Source organism: Agelaius tricolor, unplaced genomic scaffold (genome assembly GCF_023055355.1).
Source record: "Agelaius tricolor isolate 1412-34295 unplaced genomic scaffold, bAgeTri1.0.p SCAF_2, whole genome shotgun sequence".
NCBI lineage: Eukaryota > Metazoa > Chordata > Aves > Passeriformes > Icteridae > Agelaius > Agelaius tricolor.
Genome location: NW_027269262.1, coordinates 23,196,493 through 23,218,913, shown reverse-complemented (window position 1 = coordinate 23,218,913; position 22,421 = coordinate 23,196,493). Strand labels below are relative to the sequence as shown.

Below are 22,421 nucleotides of genomic sequence, written 5' to 3'. Positions count from 1 at the left end.
AAGGTAGGCCTTTGTCCGACCAAGTACATGAGGAGAAATTTTATACATATCCCACTAATTTATGAGAGTAGGACAAGTCTGTCACTATACAAAAACAAGACTGAAACAATGGTAAGGTTTAGAAGAAAGATCATTAATCATCTTTTCGGATAGGTGATACAGTATAAATCATATTTAAAAGAATAATAAAAAAATAAGTATTTCAGAACAGTTATTTCCAGAAACTCTGGATGAAATAGCCATTCATTGCAGTGTGAGAATTTGATGCTCAGTAGTGATAAAGGTAAGAGAACTTTTTTTCCCTGTAAGGTAATTCCAGAGTTACTTTAACAACTGCCATTACATTTCAAAATTCAATACAACCTGGTAAACAAACTAAATTATTGTATAATATTATTCTTTCTGTTCATGCATGATCAAGTGTACATTAAAGATTAACACTTAAAAAATTATTTTGTGAATTCCATTTGCCTTTTCCTCAGTGGCTGTCAGGCACACAAAATAGCAGCAGCTATTCTTTACTTACACATATTTATGTTTGTCCTTTCTCTAGGATTTGAATGACCACCAAGACAGTTTCTCATCTTTAGCCCAAGTCCTTTGCTATATTAAAGCTAGGTATTTCATCAAAGAGCATTTTTCTCTGCTTCAAAAGAATTTTTTTAATTTTTTTTGCTCTATTATCTCAGTAAGAGATTGTAAGGAAAATATACTGTATCCTGGTACTTTTTCCTTGTGTCAGAGCTGGCAAGATTCCCTGCAACCATGTGCAGTGGGACTGGAATGCTGTTAGGAGGAATTCAGTATTAAATGTGGTCATTCTCAGACAGAGGAGAACTGGCCATGACACACAACTACAACACAAATACTTTGCAGAAAGGAGAATTTTGGTATCAGTGTGTATTATTTAGGTGTATTATTTATAATTCAACTCATAATTCAGATACATCCTTAACAGTTATCACAGGAGTAGTTCTGGGCAGGTTTGACAGGACTGCTCAAGTTCCTCAGGCTAGGTATACACCTATGAAGAATCTGAGATATCTGTTGTGATATCTCCTTATCAACAGGATTTTGAACTCTCACAAAAAAGGCTCCTTGAGAAGCTGACTCAGTAGAAGGTCGAGCAGGCCCTAGGCACACTACTGAGCCATTTGGGTAGACCCTGATCCCAACAAGTAAACACAGAAACTGTTTCAATTGCTCTGCTGAGGCATGACCTAAACACAACAGGACTTGCCATTAAATAACAGAGGCTGGTACACAGATAGATACAGAGAGAGATAAAATAGTTTGATAATGTTGGGTGCTTTAGACTGAAAAGCTCCACAAAACATTAGGAAAGTGTTACAATACATCCCATTATTTCATCATCTTACAAAAATCCAAAGTACCAGAAGTTTAAAAGCTTATTCTTAGATGAACTGTTTTAAGAAAGGTACTTTGGTTTGTTTACATAGCAGTTTGCATTATTACATAGCGAGGGGTATGTAAAAGTCCTGAATAATAACAAATGAAATGGGGGAAGCCTTGTTTTATCTGCTATCCTTTCTCACAGAAGAAGCTCTGAATGCTGCCTAGCGCTCTACTGTTGTATTTATCTACCTTCACCCTCCCAGCTCATGAGCCTGAAGCTTACAAGGGCTGATGTCCAAAGGCTGTGGGGACAGGTGAGATCAACAATGACCAGACCCCTTTTTTCCTAAATGGTTAGCAACAGAAATTAAACCATCTGCCTCCCTCAAATGGGACAGTTCTTGAGGGGTCTCAATCTATGGCTGACAGGAGCCAGCAGAGATTGTGCAATGAATAAAGTGCTCTAATAATTGTGCAATGAGCAAAGTGCTCTAATAATTTAACTTCCTTTCTCAGAGATTTTCCAGTTCTTTCACTGAAAAACTAATTTCTGAATATGGATGAGAGTCGAGTACAGAGAGAGCACACAGTTAAAATTTTCAGTGATACCTGTACCAGAGTTCTCTTCTCCAGTGCACAAACATTCTTCACTTTACACTCATGCAAATATTTTTTTTATTATTATATCTAAGATGCTTGAGGTAATGTTTGCAACCAGTGCAGCTCTGCCAACACCAGCAAACTACATGCTTACCCACTAAGGAATTTCCTGAGCATGAAAAAGCCTGCAAGGGAAGGTTCTACAGTGGGACAGATCCACGGAGTGGGTTGTGCTGAGGGTGAGGAAGATGAAGCACTGGCAAGTCAGCATCACTGAACAGTTCTGACAAACAGGCAGAAGCAGATCTTGATCTCAGATTCCCTTTACATGCCAGGCTAAAAGGTGCCAGTAGAGGCACAGATTTATGTGCACACCACATGTCCCTGATTAGCAGTGTCTCTGAGAGGGCCAGGGGAAGCAGCTGGGGCTGGTAATGGCTTCACTCATTCAATTTTAATTGACTGCTGTGTGTTTGTCAGATCCCTCAGAGCTTCTGTTTAACTTGTGCCAAAAGCTGTGCTGGTCCCATTAACCACAGGGAACAAACAAGAAAGAAATACCTGTCAGCTACAGGTACAGAACAATCTCTATACTGATGTCTGAATTACATTTTAGATACAATCTGCACTGAATTCCAAGATCATAGACCAATGAGCACCATTCAAGCTGCAAATACAGCCAAATTAAAACCTATTCACACAATTATGCATTAAAGGATGCTTTGATTTAGAAATTTCTTGCTTAATTTTCATATTCTGTGCTTGTATTTAGTGTCTAGATGGCTCTCAGAGAACCCTAAGGAAATGCCCATATGTTTCAGACAGATCAAGACTGCACCACTAGCTGATTACTGAACAACTATGATACAGTATTTAAATGGTATGCAATCAATCAAACCATCCCAAAGAAAATAAAACAATGAGTTACAATACTATTTTATGCATGTTTTTCATTTTGTAACAGTAACAAATGACTTAAGTGAAAGCTTTAGTAACAAAAGAAAGTCAGGCATATATCCATGATGTGTCTTTTAAGCTTTTTAAAGCACATATAAATAATTGTTGATGATAAATAGCAGACAGCAATACTGCTGGGAAAAGGGTTTATAAATCTTACCTCTGCTTTTATTTTATTGTCTCCGAAACAGAGGTGTTGTAAGTAGGCTGCAGCATTTGACTGTACTGAGGGAAATTGATGCTGTAACATCTGTATAACTTCTGGAAGCTCTGGATCCCGCCATCCAAACTCTCTGTGCAAAAGCAAATACAAAAAAAAAAAAACATCAAAAAATCTGCTATTAGTGGATAACTGTGCCAACAGTTAGGTCAGCAAAGAAGACAGAAATGTGTAAATAACATCTTTTTTGTCCCCACTTTGTCAAAGCAAACATTAAAATCAAATTTGAAGCTATTTGTCATTTTAAGCTGTACTCCTCTGGAAAAAGAATTAAACAAAGTATCACTAGAAGAAGTAACTGTGGAAATAGTTCTCTAACTGATTAATTTTTCTAAATAAAAAGGCTACATGAAATCTTAGTATACTAAAAGAAAGAAAATGCATGCTCAGATCACCACAAATGGTTTGCTATGAAATGCTAATTTGCAAAAAAAGTCCTTTTTACTTAATGCTGTATCTATGCAATACCAATCGCTATCTTATACAGAAAGCAGTGACCAATTTTGTCTTTTGTTTGGGGTTCTTTTTCAGATACAGTTAATGTAAAACTCTTACATATTTCTGGCCCTACTTGAGCACTCAAGTCTCTGCACTTTAATCATATAAAACATGAAACACCATTAGTATCACATAAAAGAACTGAATTCAAGTATACAGAACAAGTCCCAGTATGTATTATGAAGCTTCCAGACCTGAACTTAAAATCAATCCATCACTTCAGGTGTATTTTTCCACTCTGGGTTTACAGGTAAAATCATTCATGGAAATGGTTTTGGACTTCATGTCCCTAAAACCAGAGATACACATAGCCTCTCTATATGATATACTTCATTATCATATGCCTTTTCCCCAAGAGCTAATTTTTTGTGCCATATAAATATTTTGACCATTTTCCATCTAGTAATACGTTTACGCTAAAAAAGGGAAATTGGGGAAACTCGGAAAAAGAGGTAACTTACAAAAAAGTTCTCTGTTCCAGTTACCATGATCATCTGGGACCTCATTGACAAAAAAACCCCTGGCAGACCTGTTGCAGACTCCAGCTATAATATTTGGCTAAAATAATACTGATCACCAGTTTCCTTCCTAAATTATAAAGATTTTTCTGCACTGAGGCCAAGTTTACGTCACTAGGAGAATTCACAGCATCTCTCCAATCTGTCCCAAGCACACTTTAAATACAACAATTCCCCACAACATTTCAGGGAAGGAAGACTTATCTTACAATAATAATGAATTGCTACAGAAAGAGGGATTGTTTGTTCTTTTCTTATATGTGATGTTTGCCAGATTGAGTGTTGTCACTACAGTTGTGTCTTTATGGAGATTCAGAATATTAATATGATATGTAAAAAACCACTCAGAATTTCATTGGTTATTTCTCCTCTGACAAAACTTAAGTTAACTCATAAATATTAGAATTCACATTAAACATTTAATACAAAGAAAACATAAAGATGTAGTAATAAATCACATATGGACTATTCCAATGAATTTTTAGATTATATAGACTGTTGGAAATCTCTGCAAGAGACATTTGCATAGGTTCAAAAAGATTTTAACATTTAATTGATATTTTGAAAAGTTAGAGAACATTGTAACAAGTATCAGGGAAGGCTACAAACTTCAGTAGCCAAAGATTGTGAACATCACATTTCCAGTTAACCATAACTCTGTCAACAGGTGAAAAGGAAGAGATTCACTGGCACACTTTTTTTAAGTTTGAATTGCTAGAGATCATAGAAACTATATTACCTGACAGGGCATCTTCTTCTTACATCTGCTTGCTTTCAATTAACAATATTAACACTTCCTAACAGGTTCTTCAAACCTATTAGACCTGCATTCTACAAAAACAGCTCTAAACAAACCAATGACATCTTCCAGATTTTTTGTTTAAACAAAAATAAAAAATGAGAGCAAAATCCAATAAACTAGCTGAAGACAAATTAATTATCCTATCTCCATTTCTTATTTATTCTCATTTTCAATCCTCGATGTTAAATGCTGGTATGGGTATTTTGGAGATTAAACAAAACACCAGAAGAAAACAGCCTGAATGACAAGACTACAACAAGTATGTGTTGAAGTGTGGGAACTTCTACCAACAAATTCTCTCGAAAAGGAAATTTCCTCCTTCTCAACATGTGTATTACTTAATCCAACCAAGAAACAAACCAACCAAAATCAAACTAAACAAAAGGCTCATTATGTGCAGTGGTAAATTATGGGCTTTAACCATCTGCTCAGGTTTTTCCTCCTCATGTCCTGGAATCCAGAACAGAACAGGCAACGAGGGAGCAAAAGGAAAAAGGTCCCTTCATCAAAGGAAGAGTTAATTGTTCTGAGGAACCTGAAGCCTCTACATGGTATTTAAGTATTAAAACAAGGCTCTCCCTTCTTTTACCCTCTGATCTCCCAAAGCAGTCAGCATATGAGTGAATTATGGCTACTTGTTGCAAATGGATGTGTACACACTGGATGTAAGCAGAAAATCAATTCAGAAAATAAGCCCTTAGCACTGAATACTGAGTTTGTTAAGTAACCAGTTTTTGGAGAGATAATGAACAAAGCAGGAAAAGAAGTTTAAAAATTTAGCCCTAGTATGCCCTGTCATTTTAAGCAGATGGTCTCTAAGATGATTTTATTTTTAGTAGTTTCTAAATGAAATACAGTAGCTACATAAAACAAACAAAAACTTCTGTCAACAGTTAGGGCTGCATGGATAATTGTGATAATTTTAGCCACCTTCAGGGCAAGAAAGAGTAGTTTCTGGGAGTTTAAATTTTTCATTTGTTTTATATATGTGTTTTATAGGTGGAAAAAAGAATGAGAAAGAGGATTTTTTTTTTAAGAACAGCAAGTTTGCAGCTCTATTAACATTTATTTAAAAAAATTAAATATAAGTTTATTTTTTTTAATTTAGCCTTATTATGAAAAGTTAGAAAGGCTACTTAATGAAGTAATCTGGCAGATGCCTGGAGAAGGAAGGACGACTGGTATTCCTTAAAGACAAAGGCACAAAATGTATGTGGAACAATTTGCATAGATGTGGGGGAAAATCAAGGCCATGCCTCCAAGCATACTTACTTAAATGACAAAAAATGCATTAAAATAGAGAGCCAAACAGAAAGTAGCAACTAGTAGGAAAGACCTGGAATTAAGTGGACTTTTACTCCCTACCAATGAAAAGCAGTAGGGTCAGTATTTGACAGAGATGAGATTAAAGGAAAGTAGAAGGTTAATGAAAATCCAATCTACCTTGATTTCTGTGAAACATCTGATACTGTGCCACATGCAAATTGACAAAACTTGCATTTAGTAAAATTATGAAGTAGAATTAAGCAGAATTTGATATCACAGTGGACATCCTAAACAAACACTATCTAAGCCTGTGTCCCTTATTAAAACATCACCATGCTTACAAAATCTGAGCGAGGCAATCCACACAGATGGTGAAACAAGCTGAAAGGCTGGAGTAAATCTGAGGAGGTGTGTGGCATTTTGAGAATGTTAACAAAGTATCTGTGTGGCTGATCCAAAAATGAAGAGTAAGGTAGTAGCTGCACATGCAAGATCTTTTCCTAATCTACCATTTGCCTATGATTTCCCTGGAGTAAGAGCACTAATCCATTTAGGTCAGCCAAAGGCTTCTGCTGGCAGTGTGAATTTGTCCACAAGCGAATCCCAGCTGTGCAAGAACTTCACAGTTTGTCTGGAAAGCAGCATTTGCCATGGACTCCAAATATTTTGGCAGGTTGTAAAAGTGCATTTTTTCTAGGAAGCATCCTCATCTGAGGAGACTGACTGGAACACACCAAGGTGTTCCAACTTTCTTTCTTTGATGAAAATTGTGCTCTAGGATTGTAGGATTGATCTGATTTTGATTCCTGCAGAAGGTTTTAGCTTGAAGTGGTGACTAAGGCAGATGTTGCATGGATTACACCAGACTACACTGCTCCTGCAGTGGAAGAGGACCCAAAGGGGAACTCAAAGCTCTATGGCAATATATATGCCTACAGTTACCACAAAAGGCTGCATCATATCATGAACAACTGAAGAGAATCAAGGAGGAGTTCTACACGAGACACAACTCTGACATAGAAGCAGTAGCACCAAGAAATCCAGCCTGACTTGGGTACTGTGAGTAATGCACTGAAAACAGGTCCTGTTCCTTCTATCGTATCACATACATGTGCCAGGAAGTAAAAGAGATGCAAACTTAAAAGAGATTGTTTGCAATACAGCTGGGTGCATTGGCTCTGTGGGTTCACTTAGAAGTGCTGCTGAACACAGAGGATGTACTGCATCTGAATATTTGCTTTAATTATGCCAGAATTTTCTTATTTTCTTCTTCAGCTACTGAAAATGCTGATGGTACACAGAAAAGCAAAATCAAAAATCCTGTTACATATATATATATATATATATATATATATATACTGCACTGATTTTAAAAGGCTACTAAATGAGTTTTAAAAACACAGGTGTCCAGCTGGTAACTAAGGATACTGATTGCTTCTACAAAGCATTGCAAGAGCAGGTGTGATGGCTCTGTCTACTCTGCAGCCATTGGTCACAGTGAATCTCATAAGAGCTCGGTTCTTATTTCTGATTTACATTATTAGAGCAGTACATTCACATCTGATCAGGCAGTTGGCACAGGCAAGCACTGACACCCAGAGCTATTCCTGTCTCTGCAGCATTCCCCAAAGGCAGTGCTGTGAAGATGCCCGCTATAAAGAACCATATGCTTCACAAAGACTGAACTACCACCAAGCATTTATCAAACAAAGTGAATGCACAATTTTTTATTACAAGATTGTTTAAATCAAACTTGCCTGTGTGTCCCTGGTTGTCTTAATATGCATGTGAAACAGTCTTGAACTGGTGAAGGAAAGTTTTTCATATAGGAAGTGGTGCTCAAAGGCAACGGCAATTTGAGCTAAGAATATTTCCTCAATTTTTACCTCATATGCATTGTGGCATTGTTAATGCCAGTCTAAAAGACTTTCTGTTGAATTTATGCCTACAGCCATGGACCCTTCTGTTTGCTTCCTCCCTCAATTCAATAAATAAAGTCTGAAAATCTCTTTTCCCTCATTTCAGAAAGGAGAGCTGTGAAAATGGTTTTCTGGTAGTACTAAAAGAAAATAAACTACATGTAGCTCAGGATCAAACAAGGAGAACTAATCAAAAGCCAAGAGAAGATCAAAGAACTAGCTTCTGTGTTTAAAGGGAGAAATTAACTTCTATTAAAGTATTTGGAAGGCAATATACCAATACTACAAGAATCTCTCTCTAAGGACTTGGTACAGTTAAAAAAATAACAAAGATAGGAAGTTACACCCAAATAGAAAAAGAAATCAAGAATACTTAAACATAATCCACAGAAAATGAATGTGATATAAAGAGGAAGGAGCCATCTAACAACTCATTTCCTTATTTTCTTTCTGTGGTTCTCTGACAGTTGGTCAAACACAAGAGAACACTGACTTACACTTAATTTATTGTGAGTTAAATTTGAAGTGCTTCCTTGAAGTACTTTCTTTTTTTCAAACACACTTCTCCATATTTACACATGCATACACAGAGATTGCCAGCCCGCTCTGAATGATCTCCTACAGTTTAAGAGGAGGCAGAACCACTATACTTTGAAAATGGAACATATGAATACTGGCTAACTTCAGCACTCAATTTTAGAGAAAAAAATAAATATGTCAATCTCTCTTCCTCTCACCTTGGAAAACCCTCAAAACCCTTCAGCATACTCACTTCCCCAGTCAAACCTGGTCAAAGGAGTGAACCATAACAAGCAACTGATCGTCATCCTCAGACCCATGGTGACACCAACCACACATAACCCACCATGAGATGTAGTAATGGCCTGTTTGGGCCTAATGCAAACTGCTTAGGACAGAAATGAACCCTTATCAGCAGACAGCTCTCTATGCTTCTCTTTTTGTCCTTTCAAATTAGATAAACCAAAACTTACTGAAAAAGTAAGGAACAAAATAATCTGACATAGTTTAGTCTAAATTTGGAAGCACCAGAAGGACGACAGAGAAAAGGCACTGAAGATGTATTTTCTATGAATAAAAACATTAAGTTCTTATGAAACAAAGAAATGTGTTATTGTTTATTCCAACCTGAAAACTGTAGCCTATGTGGGGCTGGTCACAGGTAATCCACCATCACACAGACTGAATGTGAACATCTCACCAAACCTGTGATTCCGGAATCTTGGAAATCTTCACCATTTCTTTCTTCCTCTAAAAGAGCTCTTTACACTTTCTGAAAAGCTGCTCTCTTGTTAGAGCTTTTCAAATTCAACATGACTGTATGTAAAACATGAAAAAGTTTTTGGCACTCCTGCCAAAAATTTGGATGTTGTTCTTGGGTTATGACATTTTCCTTTGTTTATGCTTTCATGTGGCCTAAACTAAAACGGCCATGCAGTAGTGCTTACACAGATTCAGCACAATGTGGTTTTTACAATACATTTGTGTCTGCTAATGAGGTGCAGAGAAGGATGTGATGTACCAGATGCACAGGATTCTTGTCAAGCAGCGATGGAGATGCTCAGCATGTCCCAGGTTCTTAACACAACCATAAACCTGTGGTCTCAGGGTTAATCCAGTAGTTCAAAAACTTACATCTTGAATACAGCAAAGGGCTAAAACTGGCTTGTACAATGGCAAATATACCCTCCTGCAGTTCTGCCTTTGTATCCTTTACATTTTCTCTCATAAGGCATCACTCTTCTGCTATTTAGATTTTAGAATTAAAAAAACCCCTAAGAGGTGAGCATGTGAAGAGGCAAGATGAGAACTACTTCAACGTAACAAAAATGGCCTGGAGCTGAACCATCTTTAGATTTTGTGAACATTTCATAAGGCAGAAAAGATTTTAAAGATGATTTAGTTGAGTAAAGATTATCAGTTGACATCAGACCATGTGTTACTATTTACAGCTCCAGGTTACTGCCTTCAATACAAGGTGATTATATTCAGAGTATAAGTATCATCTACTCAAGGTTACCCTCATTTCATTTACAAATGTCATTTTTATGAACATCTATGAAATATTTTTTTCACTCTGTATTGGTACTGATCTATATATTAATTGTCTCACACCTTGTGAGGGAGCTTGCATTTCTTATTCTTATGAGAAAAGTTGCCTCTACTGTGAGGTAACCATACCCTCAGTACCTGGTACAATGTTATCTCTCCTCTAGACTGTGTTTGGAGCAGGGACTTCTGTGCTTTAGACTATCTCTTACTTTCCCATTTGTATTACTTGGTTTGTTTAGTTTTGTTTTAGTTGGAAAGTGGTATTTGTCTTTTGGGGCTGTTGAGCTGAAAGTCTGGAAAAACTTGTTTTATCTGTTCCTCTGCAGGTATTTGCATATACAGGGACTCCCTCTGCAAAAGCAAGAGGCAAATTAGCTAAACTATCAAGATGTCTTTAAGCTGCCTAATTTATCTTCTTTTTTCCTGTGATGAATAACATTTTTCTGACCTCCAACTACCAAAGGGCCTTACAGTAGCTTAATGCATTGCAGCTGTGAAAATATGCCAAGTTAACCCTTCCCTGGGAGACCAGCTTACACTTGGCCTCCCTCCATCTACAGTTCACACATCACAGGGCAGATTCCAGGAGATTGTGAAATCTTATTCACTGCCAGCACTGCTGTTACAGATGCAGATATGTTTTCCTCATAGATCAGAAAGGTGGGAACATAGGCAGGAGATCAGAACAGTACACAGACCTAGGGGATTCCAGCCTTGACTCTGTCATTGACTTACACTGTCAGACAGAATTATTTACTTTAATGCCTTTCTCTGAGGTTTGAGAGGTTTTCCACCTCCACAAACCCATAAATCAAAGCTGTCTCCTTTTCGAGAACTACTGTTACAACTAAGAGGCTCCTAAACCATTATGTATTTCAACAACAAGGGGAAAAAAGGCTTTTGAGACTGTGCTCCTATACTGCCATATAGAAATGTAACCTTTCTAAAGAACAAATGTTACTCCACAAACCCCTGATTTCCCTAGGAAAATGGGAGAAGCATTTTAGAAAGGAAGATATTTATTTTATTTCCCTACATGTATGATAACACCTAAACATTGCAGCTATAAAAAAAGAAAGTGAAAAAAGCAGCAGGAGCATTCAAACATTAGCCTAACAGCACCAATGTTAATGATTGAAACCACATTCATCTGCAGGAGGGGAAGCTGGCACACACAATATTCCCTGAAAGGCTCAAAGCATCCACATTATTTTTTTTAATAACCAGAAACATGAAAAGTTCCCAAAAGGTTTTGAGGCATTGCACCTCTCTCCAGTCAAAGCTTTTCGATGTTGTGCAGTTAAGCAGCATGAGTTTCACAGTAAGGGATGTGACAACACATGGTTTGTCTCTCCCTGCTGCTCTCTTTGCCTGATCAAGCTTCTGGCTCCAGATCCCAAGTTCGATGGCAGTGACAGGAAAACTGCTTCTACCCTCTTCCAGCAGGGATGACAAAGTTAAGATTTTCAAGGTTTAGGCAAACCAAGAAACAATGAAGCTGGATGTTTCTCTCATGTTCTCAAATGTAAAGCTTGGACCTACCATTGCCTGGGTAATCTGGAACTGCCAAAGGAAAGCAATGACCACCAACACTAGAAACTGGGTGTTTTCTATGTGTGCAAATAGCAGAAAATGGGAAATTCCAACAGAGCATACAGTTTAGCACAAGCTGCAGAAGTACTTTTTACAGTTGGGGTGGGACACCAGGAAAAGGCATTAATCTAAACTTACAGCAAGTCTTAATCCTAAATATCTTGTGTTATCTCAGTCCTTAAATGATTACTCCACTGAGTGCACTATTGTCTTGATTTCTTGCTGCACAGCAGAAATCCAAACCATTCTCATCCCCACACATACATACCAGGCATCATTCATATCTATGCAACGTTTTCCAGCACTCCCTGTTTTCCTGAGCACAGCAAACTCTTCATAATAGGCATTCATTTGATGCTTAATAATGAATATTAAACAGTAAAACTTAACAGTGACTTAAGATATTGATAAAAACAATACGAATTGATAAGTCCAGAATTTGTCCTGAAACACCAACTCTAGAAAGCCAAGAAAAAAGCTTACAAAAATTTCTAATACTGAATTTTAAAAAAGAGAAACAACAAAAAGTATTCATTTTCTTTTCTTACAACTAGACTCCTATTCAGTCTTTTGGAAAAAGTAAGGAATTAATTCTGTTCACTAAAGTTGCGAGCTGTACAATACTATAAATGCACTTGAAATTGCTTTTCTTGTCAAGGGGAAATACAGACTAATGGTTTTCCTGTGCTGCCTTTATTTCAGTTTTCATTAAGCATGGAAAAACTGATCTCTTGCATGCTAGCTTGATGTACCTCACTGTACAACCACCAAAACAATGCAATAATGCAAGACATACTTGACACTCGTGAGACAGAAAGTTCATGGAGTCAGTACGAGGGGAGTTAAGTTGTTAAAAAATTGCTCAAATAAAAGCTGTTGGATTGAAGAAAATGTATCTAACAGCAGTGAGTAGTGATACTCAAATATACTATTGCTATTTCCCATCACATGCTTTTCATCTTCTTCAAAGCCTTGTAGAAATTCTAGGGAACTCTCCTAATGCAGTACATAGATATCATCATCTTCATGCCAAGCAAGGGTAAAGAGAGACAGTGCTTACATGACTCTCTGATAGAGAGGAAAAAAAAATTGGCAAAAGCTAAAAGGCTGCTATTAAATCCTCAGCCTCGGAACCCAGACAGACTGATGCACCATTAGCTGACTGCAAAAGGTTTTCAAGTATATCAAAATTGCAGAGAATCTGGACAGCACTTCAGGGGAGTGCAGGGCAAGAGGAGACCTTCTGGACTACCAAAGCCAACCTCTGACTGTGACCCTCCTGCTCTTTGGCATGGATGCTCCCACATCCATTCCTTAAGCTAAAGATGGCTTCTTGTAGCCATCACTTGGCTTGACTTTAAATCAATCTCAGATTCTGTTGATATAAACTAACAACAGTTTCATTTTATAAATAATAACAATAATAAAGATCTGTCACACATTCTTTCAGAAAAAGTGCGTTTTTGTTATTGATATTGCTGTTTCTAACTGGGTACTTCGATTTCATTCTATTCTATGCAAAGCACCAACAAACATAATATATGTCCCACTTTTCTGAATATTAAGAAAACAAGGCTGTACTTCAGCACTTAAAGGTGGAAGTAAACAGAGAAAGGATGATTTCTAGCTGGCTATCTAGCATGATAATGTCTCTGATCTCTGTTTGGGCCACAGTATAACCCAGAGAGCTATCACAATGACTCAAAAGCCAGCAGAAGAATGATGAGTTTGTCAGTGGTTAAAGTACTACCAAGTTCTTGTCAACACCAGAGAAATCCACAATCCTGAACTGATGTATCAGCAACAAAAGCAGACCAAGAACAGTGAATCTTGGCTGAAACCAGGAAGTATCTTACTAAAATCAATGCAAAAGCTGGATCAGAAAAAAAAAATGTACACGGATGATAGTCAGATATGATATTCAGCTATGAATATGATATTTAGTGCAGAAGTAGGCTGCATCTTTTAAAAGAACCTAAAATAAACATTTCACATGTATATTTGATAGTTTTACCTGAGTAAAATCCAGCTCACAGAAAAACACCCTTTGAATGAGGAAACCTAGCTCCTCCCTTAATTGCCATCCTGCCAGAATACAATGGGGAGATAACTCTTCTGCTCTTGAGTAAAAGAATGAGGCTGCAGAATGTGCTGTACAGCCTTTCTACAGAAACGTTTCCAGCTGAACTGTGAAACACTGCATGTATCTAATAAATCCACTGGAGACAATAATCATGGTACTGACTCAGGGCAATTGCCCTTATTAACGAATGACAGATATACTGCCAAGGAGCTGCCATTTGGAAATCAGAATCAATATCTTAAAGAGCCCTTTGAAACTTGAATATATTAAAGGAAAATGTGGGCCTCAATCTATCAAGAATCTTTCCTCAGCCAGTGGAAGTACAGCTATTGACACAAAAAGAATGAGTTACTAGTATTTTGCTCAGTTGCTACTTCTATGGTACTTATTTCCATGCAACATGTTCTGGGTGGATTTTTCATCTGATATACTAAATTCCAGTGCCCATTACTTTCACTGATCCAACAATTTAGTGGGTGAGTGACACTCTGCAATATGCTTGGCCAGCAGCAAGAAGTACAGACTGTGAATTGTACCTTTCCCTTTTCACCTCAGAACTGATTCCTTTCAGACTTTGCTAATCTTTCCCCCCATATTTCCTTATTGGAATTGAAAGGACAACACCACTCCCTCAAACTTTGAAACTCTTCTCTATGTGCTCAACTGATAGCATCAACTACAGCTATAAAATCCTTCAAAGCAGAAAAAACATACGTTTTTTTGCACATCCTAATTTTACTTTTTTGATAATGTTAGGAAAAATAGTTATGATTTGGAAATCCATATTGCAAATTCTTGTTGCAAATTCCAAAGCCAATTTCAAACATGACAAAGTTCACAGATTTTCAGCTGTGTTGTTTGCACAAGGGAGACTGGAAGTGGGAGAATCTGAGATTATTTAGGTTTGTGTCAATACCTGCTGTTCATAAGTTTTGTTCTAATGGCAAATACAAATTCACCTAGGAGCTAGTGTTCTTGATATAACTTGATAAAAATGAAACTGATATCCAATTTCATTAAAACTCACTGTGGAAAAGCCATGGAACTGTTCTGCAACAGAGGATATTATATCTGGTATTATTTATTTATTAGGGGAGAAATCACTATATAGGTATCGAAATTATTTTTCTCTGTTTCATAAAAATATGTCCCTCTTCTATGTTTTTTCATTTCAGCATAACGAAAGATGATCATATAGTAAAGCCCTGTAGGCAACACTGCACATGAAGTTCAGAGCACACCAGACTTGTGTTTGAGATTGCACTTTTTAATCACTACTTTAATTTATACTGGAGTCTCTTTCCTCCGAAGTCAATGGAAGGCATATTATGCTCAGGGGTGGCTTAGAAAAATTTCTATATATTAATTTTTATGCACAAATCAAACTACTGTATTAGATTTTCCCAGAAACTGATACTAATATACATTGGGAGAATGTTCTGCAGCCTTCCTTTCACACTTGTGAACACCTGAGACATACAGCTATAAAGGGTATTTTTGAAACATATAAAATTACATGTTTGTTTGTGAACACCTCAAGGCTTTCAGTCTTTTAGATGGGGGTCAAGTAATTCTGTGTTCTTTGGTTTTCAGGAATGTACCATGACTAGGCACTGCAGTACTCAAAGAGGTATTTAGTGGATGTATCTGAGCATGAAAGTAATTTGTTCTTTTCTTCCTAAAGCCATGATAAGGACTAATGCCAGCTGGCTGACAGATACAAAAATTAAAGTTAGATATACACAGAAAATAAAGTCTGTATCTTAACTCGCTACACAATGAGATCCAAAGCAATTTAACTTTTGTGGAGAGTACAAGACACTGATGCTGTGACTGCTTTAGTATGAATTACAGATATAACTGTCAAACTGGCAACTACATGGATTACCTGCATAATATATATTTTAAGTAGAAATAAAGTTTGTTAATTAGCTACTTGTGTCCATTGCAAGTTCAGAATAGGAAAACTAAGAAAAAATTCCAGCAAAACAGTAATTAAAGAGAGATTCAGAGTACACTCCCCATTGGCTTTGCAATATATTCATTTCTCAAGCTTTAGTATAACTGATTATATCTTTTTTTTTTAATTTTTACGAGTAAATAGCAAAACTAATTAGCTGCACACTATTAAGTTAATGCACATTTATCTACAACAATTCGATTCTGACTGTGAAATAATCTTTCTAGCCCATAATTACACTCCAGCTTAATTAGCATAATTTCCGCAGCACATTTTTTAATAAAGAAGCTGACATAAGGGTTGTTCTAAAACACCAAGGATATTCTAGACAAGTAGAAAAAGGAAGACAGGCAGAGCTGCATTAAACACCTATTATGTTACCAAGACAGTACACATAAAACAAGAGTATGAATTCAATACTATCTGTACCAGCACAAGCATCTCAAGATGCTTTTGCTAAAGATAAGCAAAATACTTGAAGGATTTGAGATGTCTCTTGTCCACTTCACTAGAAGTGGTTCTACATCCTTCACAGCTCCTTCCTCCCCCATCACTGCATCTCACCCCCCTCACCAAGGGCAGCCTGCAGATTATTCATTCTCCCACTCCGCGCATTTGTTTCCTTCAGAAAGAAAATACATACTGTCTTGCATTTCTTACACTAATTTAAGCACAAGCAGTCAATTTCCACTGAAGAGAGTCACTGTAGATGAAAACACAAATCAGTCTCCAGGCTCATTTACTCTTTGGTTTGCTAGTGAGGATTTAGCAACTGGGACTCTTATGGACACCTATTTCCCTGGTGCTACCAAACTAGTTTTCTATGGCAAATGCAGACAATGCATATGTGGACAATGGCACCTGAGTACTGCTGTGCTTGATATTAACACTGAGTTTGGAGGAGAGGCTCTGCCTCCCTCAGCAACCCTTTATTCAACTTGTTATTCTCCTGCCAAAGCCCACAATGTGCTGGGTGTCAGAGTGTATCAGATTTATATACCTGGGCTACAAAATGTAATCTCAACCATAACACAAACAGTCATGAAATCTCTACTGACAGTAAAGAACTATAGTTTAAAAAAACTGCAAACGAAGAAACTTTTTTGTGTCTTCACCTACCTGTTTCTAAATAAAGGTCATTTAAAATGAATTGTTATCTGAAGTGCTCTTGAGTTTTGTGAAAAATTTTGACTAAATCTATGCTGTTGGTGAGGATGCCCTTGTACTCCTCCATAGCTGAGATTGTTGAATTTCACCTGCAAAGGATTTCCATTTATTGTGAGAGATGATGAAAGACTCAAAGATTATCAAAATCAGCAAGGTGATTTAAAGCCAAAGTTCTATTTTCATGTAACCTCATAAAGGATATTAATTGAATCAGGTTTCCAAAATGCCTAAGACTCTCCTGAAAAAACGTAGACTTCAGCTTTTAAATCACACAGGCACTTTTAATAACTTCACTTGCTCTAATTAACTTTTTATTTTGAGGTTAGTACTATTAGGCAAGACCAGGACCAAAATGATCTCTGCATACTAATCAGTCATGGACTGCTGCTGCTGCAACGTAACATGAGATGTCCTAGAAATTCAACAAAAATTGGAGCCTGAGCATAGGAAGAGCAGGAGGAGATGTCCTAGAAATTCAACAAAAATTCAGAGCAACTGATAAAAGAGGTCTTGGAGGAAAAAAAATCGGCAATACCTATTTCAACTAACTGCTTTTGTTGGAATATGTACAACTAGGCAAGTTCTGCCTGATTAGAATTTAAGATAAGGAGATACATCCTAAATTAGGTCCTAACAGAATTTTTGTTCAGACATATAAATGATGCATCAGCTACTGTCTCGACACTGTACAAACACAGCCCATTCAACAGGTTTCAGAATCGCAAGGGAAACTGAAGATGCCCCACAAAGCTGCTCCACTGCCCCATCCCAGAAGTGATGCAATCCAATATTGAGGGAGCCCCTGCTTTGGCAAAGCAGGGAGGGAGGGAGGGAGTGAGACCATGGCTAACTAGTTCTGCACCTGCAAATTCTGCTTGACCTTCAGGCCCAGGGCTGCTTAGGAGGATCTCCTGGGACAGGCAGCTTGGGTCTAACCCAGCACCAGCCAGGTTTGCTTACAGCTGCAGCTGTGCAGCTCCCAGCAGTCTGCATTGCAAAGCCAACAACAGCTGAGCCTTCTGTTCTCTTCCCTTTGAACTGGAGTTCCAAACAGCAGGAATTAAAAGCTGGCTTGTCAGAAGACAAGTATTACCCTTTTTTTGAAGGTAAACTTTTCTTGTTATAATTAAGATTAGAACACATGAACAATAAAAATAGTCATATTTTTCAACAAACTGAATTACCTTTGGAAATCAAATTTTACTTTAGCCAGCTGTTTAAAATCAGGTTATCTATAAAGATAGCGTGGTAGCCAAGTTTATTAAAAGATGCTAATGGTTTTGGCTGCCAAACTACAAGGGCCTGGCTGTGAGTCTTTGTTTGTCAACTGCACATCCAAAATGAATGCACCTAAAATTACTAGCCAATTTTGAAAACCTTGATCTGCCAGGTTTGTCTTGTTCTTTCTCTTTGACAGTTATTTACCTCTGCCAAATTTTCCTTGCAGAACATCAGAGCACTGAGAAAAGAAGAAAGCAAATCAACTTCGCCTTCAGTCCCGCAGCTTTGAGTTAGGAGATAAAGAGTTATGGCTTGAAGACATGAGATAAAAGCAAAGCAATATAGTCACAGCCACAAACTCCATGAATTAAACTAAGAAAAAACCCCTGTAGGTCAGGCAGAGATCATGCAGAGTAAGCACAGCAAGAGACAAGGAAATGGGAAGCATAAATATATTGTTATTTTTTTCCATGTCATTTCATATCTCTATACATCTGGTTTGCTACCTATTAAAAATAGCCCTTCTGAATGGCCCTTCTAGAAGATTTTTGAGACCTTGCTATAAAAATCACTGACTCCAGGGCAAATGTTATTATCAGTGCTGCCACAGAAGTGCAGAGTAGTCATCGCAACCAAATGGTTTTAAAGCGGGTGAAGATCTAAGACAAAAAAAAAAAACTATCAGGAGGCAAATTATTGACTACCATTTGTTAAGCAAGCACTGTGCAAAAAGAAAATGGGAGAAGCTTAGTAAAATGCAATTTGTTTCACATGCCCAAAGAAATTCTGTTTCTCAATTATGTTGTCAGGTATTTTGCCCTAAAACTCAAATTTCCTTGGAATAGAATCCTAATATCCCAGTTCTGAGAACTGATGCTGGCTGGAGAATATAGGCACTACATATATCTAAAGAGAGGATTAAGAAAAAATTCCTCACCTTATTAAAAATAATCCCAGTGTATGCAGCTGCAAAATGGTAAATTACAAATACTCACTGAGGACAGCCCTTAATAAAATAACACCTTAGGTCAGCATTTTACTTGATACTACGTTGCTGACAAAATACATGAATGACTCTCCCAGTTGAACAACTGAAATTGGGTGGTTTCATGACTGTTTTAGCAAGTTAGACTTGCTCTTGATTTTTCCCATGATAATGGAATTACTCAGCAATACAGAGGCTGAAAATTTAGATTTTGCTTTACATACACTGAAGAGGAATTTAATGACAAATCTTGAACAGACCTGGGATGTACACACAGTATAGCTAAGTATTTATGTGATACTAATCACCAGACTCACCAATACCTATCAGCCTGTACTGCCATCTGTTCAGCAGTCTCAATTGTTTACCAGCTGGGAAGCATCTAAGTACTACTCCCACCATCTTCCTTAAAAATACTCTCATCATCCACCACAACCAGATAAGAAGCTTACATTTCTAGAGAATGCTGCTGGCCTTGGAACTGATGTCCTTCCACATCAATAAGGGATAACATTTTTAAGAGTCAAACTTTTACATATCAACATGATTTCTCAGCACTAGATTTTCTTTTCAGACATTTTGATTTTTATATTGTAGCCACATACTTAGATGGCATCTTTTATTTTATTCTAAGTGATAGCAGAATTAAAGTATCAAATAGTTTCTTTGTTGACTGAAATGCACTGCTGTGTATTTTATTAATTGCATTTTATGTGTTAATAGTTTGGCATTGCATTTTATCCAGTGCTCTTCTTCTCACTAATGGTATCTACAAGCATACAAAGCACAGCAGCAGACTCTCAGGGGGCTGCTTCATGAGGAAAGTCAAATGTGAATGAGAGAGAACCAGGAACATGACAAGCAATTTTCCATTATCCTGGAGAAGACTTTTGAGAGTTGGAGACCAAATAAGCTGTGTGACTATTTAATGAGTAATTAACTGATCCTGGAAGGAGGACAAAAGTTTTGTACAAATGCCATGGGGTATCAATAGAGAGGTAACACTCACCCAGGAAATAAGTAACTGAACTAATCAAGCCATTTGCAACCTTTCATTCTCAGCTGTGTTGAGTAATCGTTAAGAACACATTTATTACCACATTAAACATTCTGTGTCTTTCCAAGACTGTCTTTGGTGCACGGTAAAAGTCACGAGCCAAATGTTTCTCTAACATTAAGAGTTTATTGACATACTGCAGACCTACTTTCTTCCTGACTTCTACACATCTCAAAATAAGGACTTTAAAGGAAAACCTCCTCTAAAACGCCTGTTGTCAGGTGAAGTCATGAGCTTTGCCCATGTAAAACATCCCCACTGGCTGCTTCTTTGGTAGGCAGACAACTGCCCAGGATCTCCAGGTGCGACTGGACTAACTGACAGTCCAGACAGACTGACAGGCAGTTTCTTACACATCCAAGTGTTAAATCAAAGAACTATATCACACTTCACTGTGATGATTCGGCATAATCTAAAAACTCCAAAGCTCTGTTTAAACTCATGAGCAGGCAACAGTGAGAAAAATACCCTCCATGACAACCACATGTCATATGAGGCCCAGAGAAGAGGACTGCTCAGCCAGGAGCCTGTCCAAGCTGCTCAGCATTCCTTTGGATGTGTCTGTCCACCTGGACTGTGACTGGATCAGTGTCCAGCCCTTGGAGATGCACTGACTGAAGTAGCTGCTGAAATGACCAGAGCTGTTTCAGCAAATGCCATTTTGTAGAGGTAACAGCTCATGGATTTTTAAAAAGCAATGCATTTTTAATGTTTGTAATGAAATCCAGAAGTTAAAAGTCTGTGATAATTCAAACATTTCCTAGAGCTGTAATGGAGGTAAAAAGCAATAATTATCAATATTTTCATGTGATACATTTTGAACAAAAATGCATAATAATGTTCTAAGGTTCACTATTGCTGAAATTCAGATGGGGCCTCAGGAGTGAATAAGATCATCCAGCACACAGCTCAGTGACAAGGACAGTGATACAGTTAAAAAAACCTTATGGCTCTCTGTGAGATTCATTTGACAGTGCTGGAAGTTAAGGACTAGCCAAAGGAATATACAGAAAAACTAAATAATGACTTGCTCTCTGCAAAGGCTTGGTTTAAGGTATATTCAGAGAAAACTGGCCATCAAGTATCTGCTGATATCTCGATTTCCATTTCAAAGGTATTCACAGACATGGTAAGTAGACAAAAGAACTCCCAGCTATTCTCTCTTCCCTAAGAGAAAGCACAACCTTTATATAGCTATCTGCTCAAAGAATGTTGTCCTACCACTGGTAGATAAAAGGACATGGAAAAGATAACAATCCATCAGTGCAGAGCAGGGAGTTACCAGATTTAAACTCAGCAAGATCCAGTGAGAGAAACAGCAATTAGATGTGGAACACTGCAGTCAGGGGACAGCTTTCTGAGCTGAGGATGCACACAGGCAGGCACAGGATGCCAAGGCTGTACCAGCAGCTCCTAAGACACAAGAAAGTGGTGCCATAAAGCACCCACAAGGAGTACTGAAATGTGCAGTCAGGCTTGAAAATGTGTGCTGCTCAAAGGTTTGTTCACTTAATCACTAGGATTTCTGCATCTCCCTATGACCTTCTACTCTAGCTTTTAGTCTTTAAACAGAACATTCACTTTCCATAGAGAAGATCTACTACTATTTCAGTAGAAGATGTGAAAGCAGCAGGGATGAGTTTTCTCCTCTTATAAATAGTGGTAGATACTATGTACAGATACAGAAATCCTTAAAAGTTACAGACACTTTTCCCTTTCTAAAATTTCTCCATGCACATTAAAAATGACAATTAATAGTGCTAGATCTTGTAGTGGAATGCACTAGAAGACAATGAGGTCCAGCTGTCCAGACACAGAAATAGGGGAAGAAATACAGGATCACCAGCTTTAGCATCCATGAGCTTCAGAAAAACCCAAATATGTACACTGGGGGTTAAGCAAAAGAAGTACAAAACCAGAAGATATCTTCTGCACCATTCAACTGGACCCTGAAAATCATCAGTTTTTCTGGCATATATTTACCACGCCTTTTCTATTTCAGCAGAAAAAAATTGAAACATTTAATTTAGTTTGTATATGATACTGATGTTCAAATAATTTGGATATTTTTAACCTAACTTAAGAACAAAAAATTCTCTGAAGTGGTTGAAAAACTGGCAGCTAATACATACAACAGTCTTTACATTTT

General features: G+C 37.4%; 1 protein-coding gene across 7 annotated transcripts in view; it reads right to left on the bottom strand.

Moving 5' to 3' along the window:
- The window catches only part of CTNND2 (catenin delta 2), a 637,583-nt gene that overhangs the window by 159,010 nt on the left and 456,152 nt on the right, over positions 1–22,421 (bottom strand). For all 7 annotated transcript variants that reach the window (XM_071454189.1, XM_071454171.1, XM_071454196.1 and 4 more), the window contains one exon: positions 3,074–3,206. In XM_071454189.1, coding sequence (XP_071310290.1) covers positions 3,074–3,206 — 133 coding nt within the window. The remainder of the gene's footprint in view (positions 1–3,073; positions 3,207–22,421) is intronic.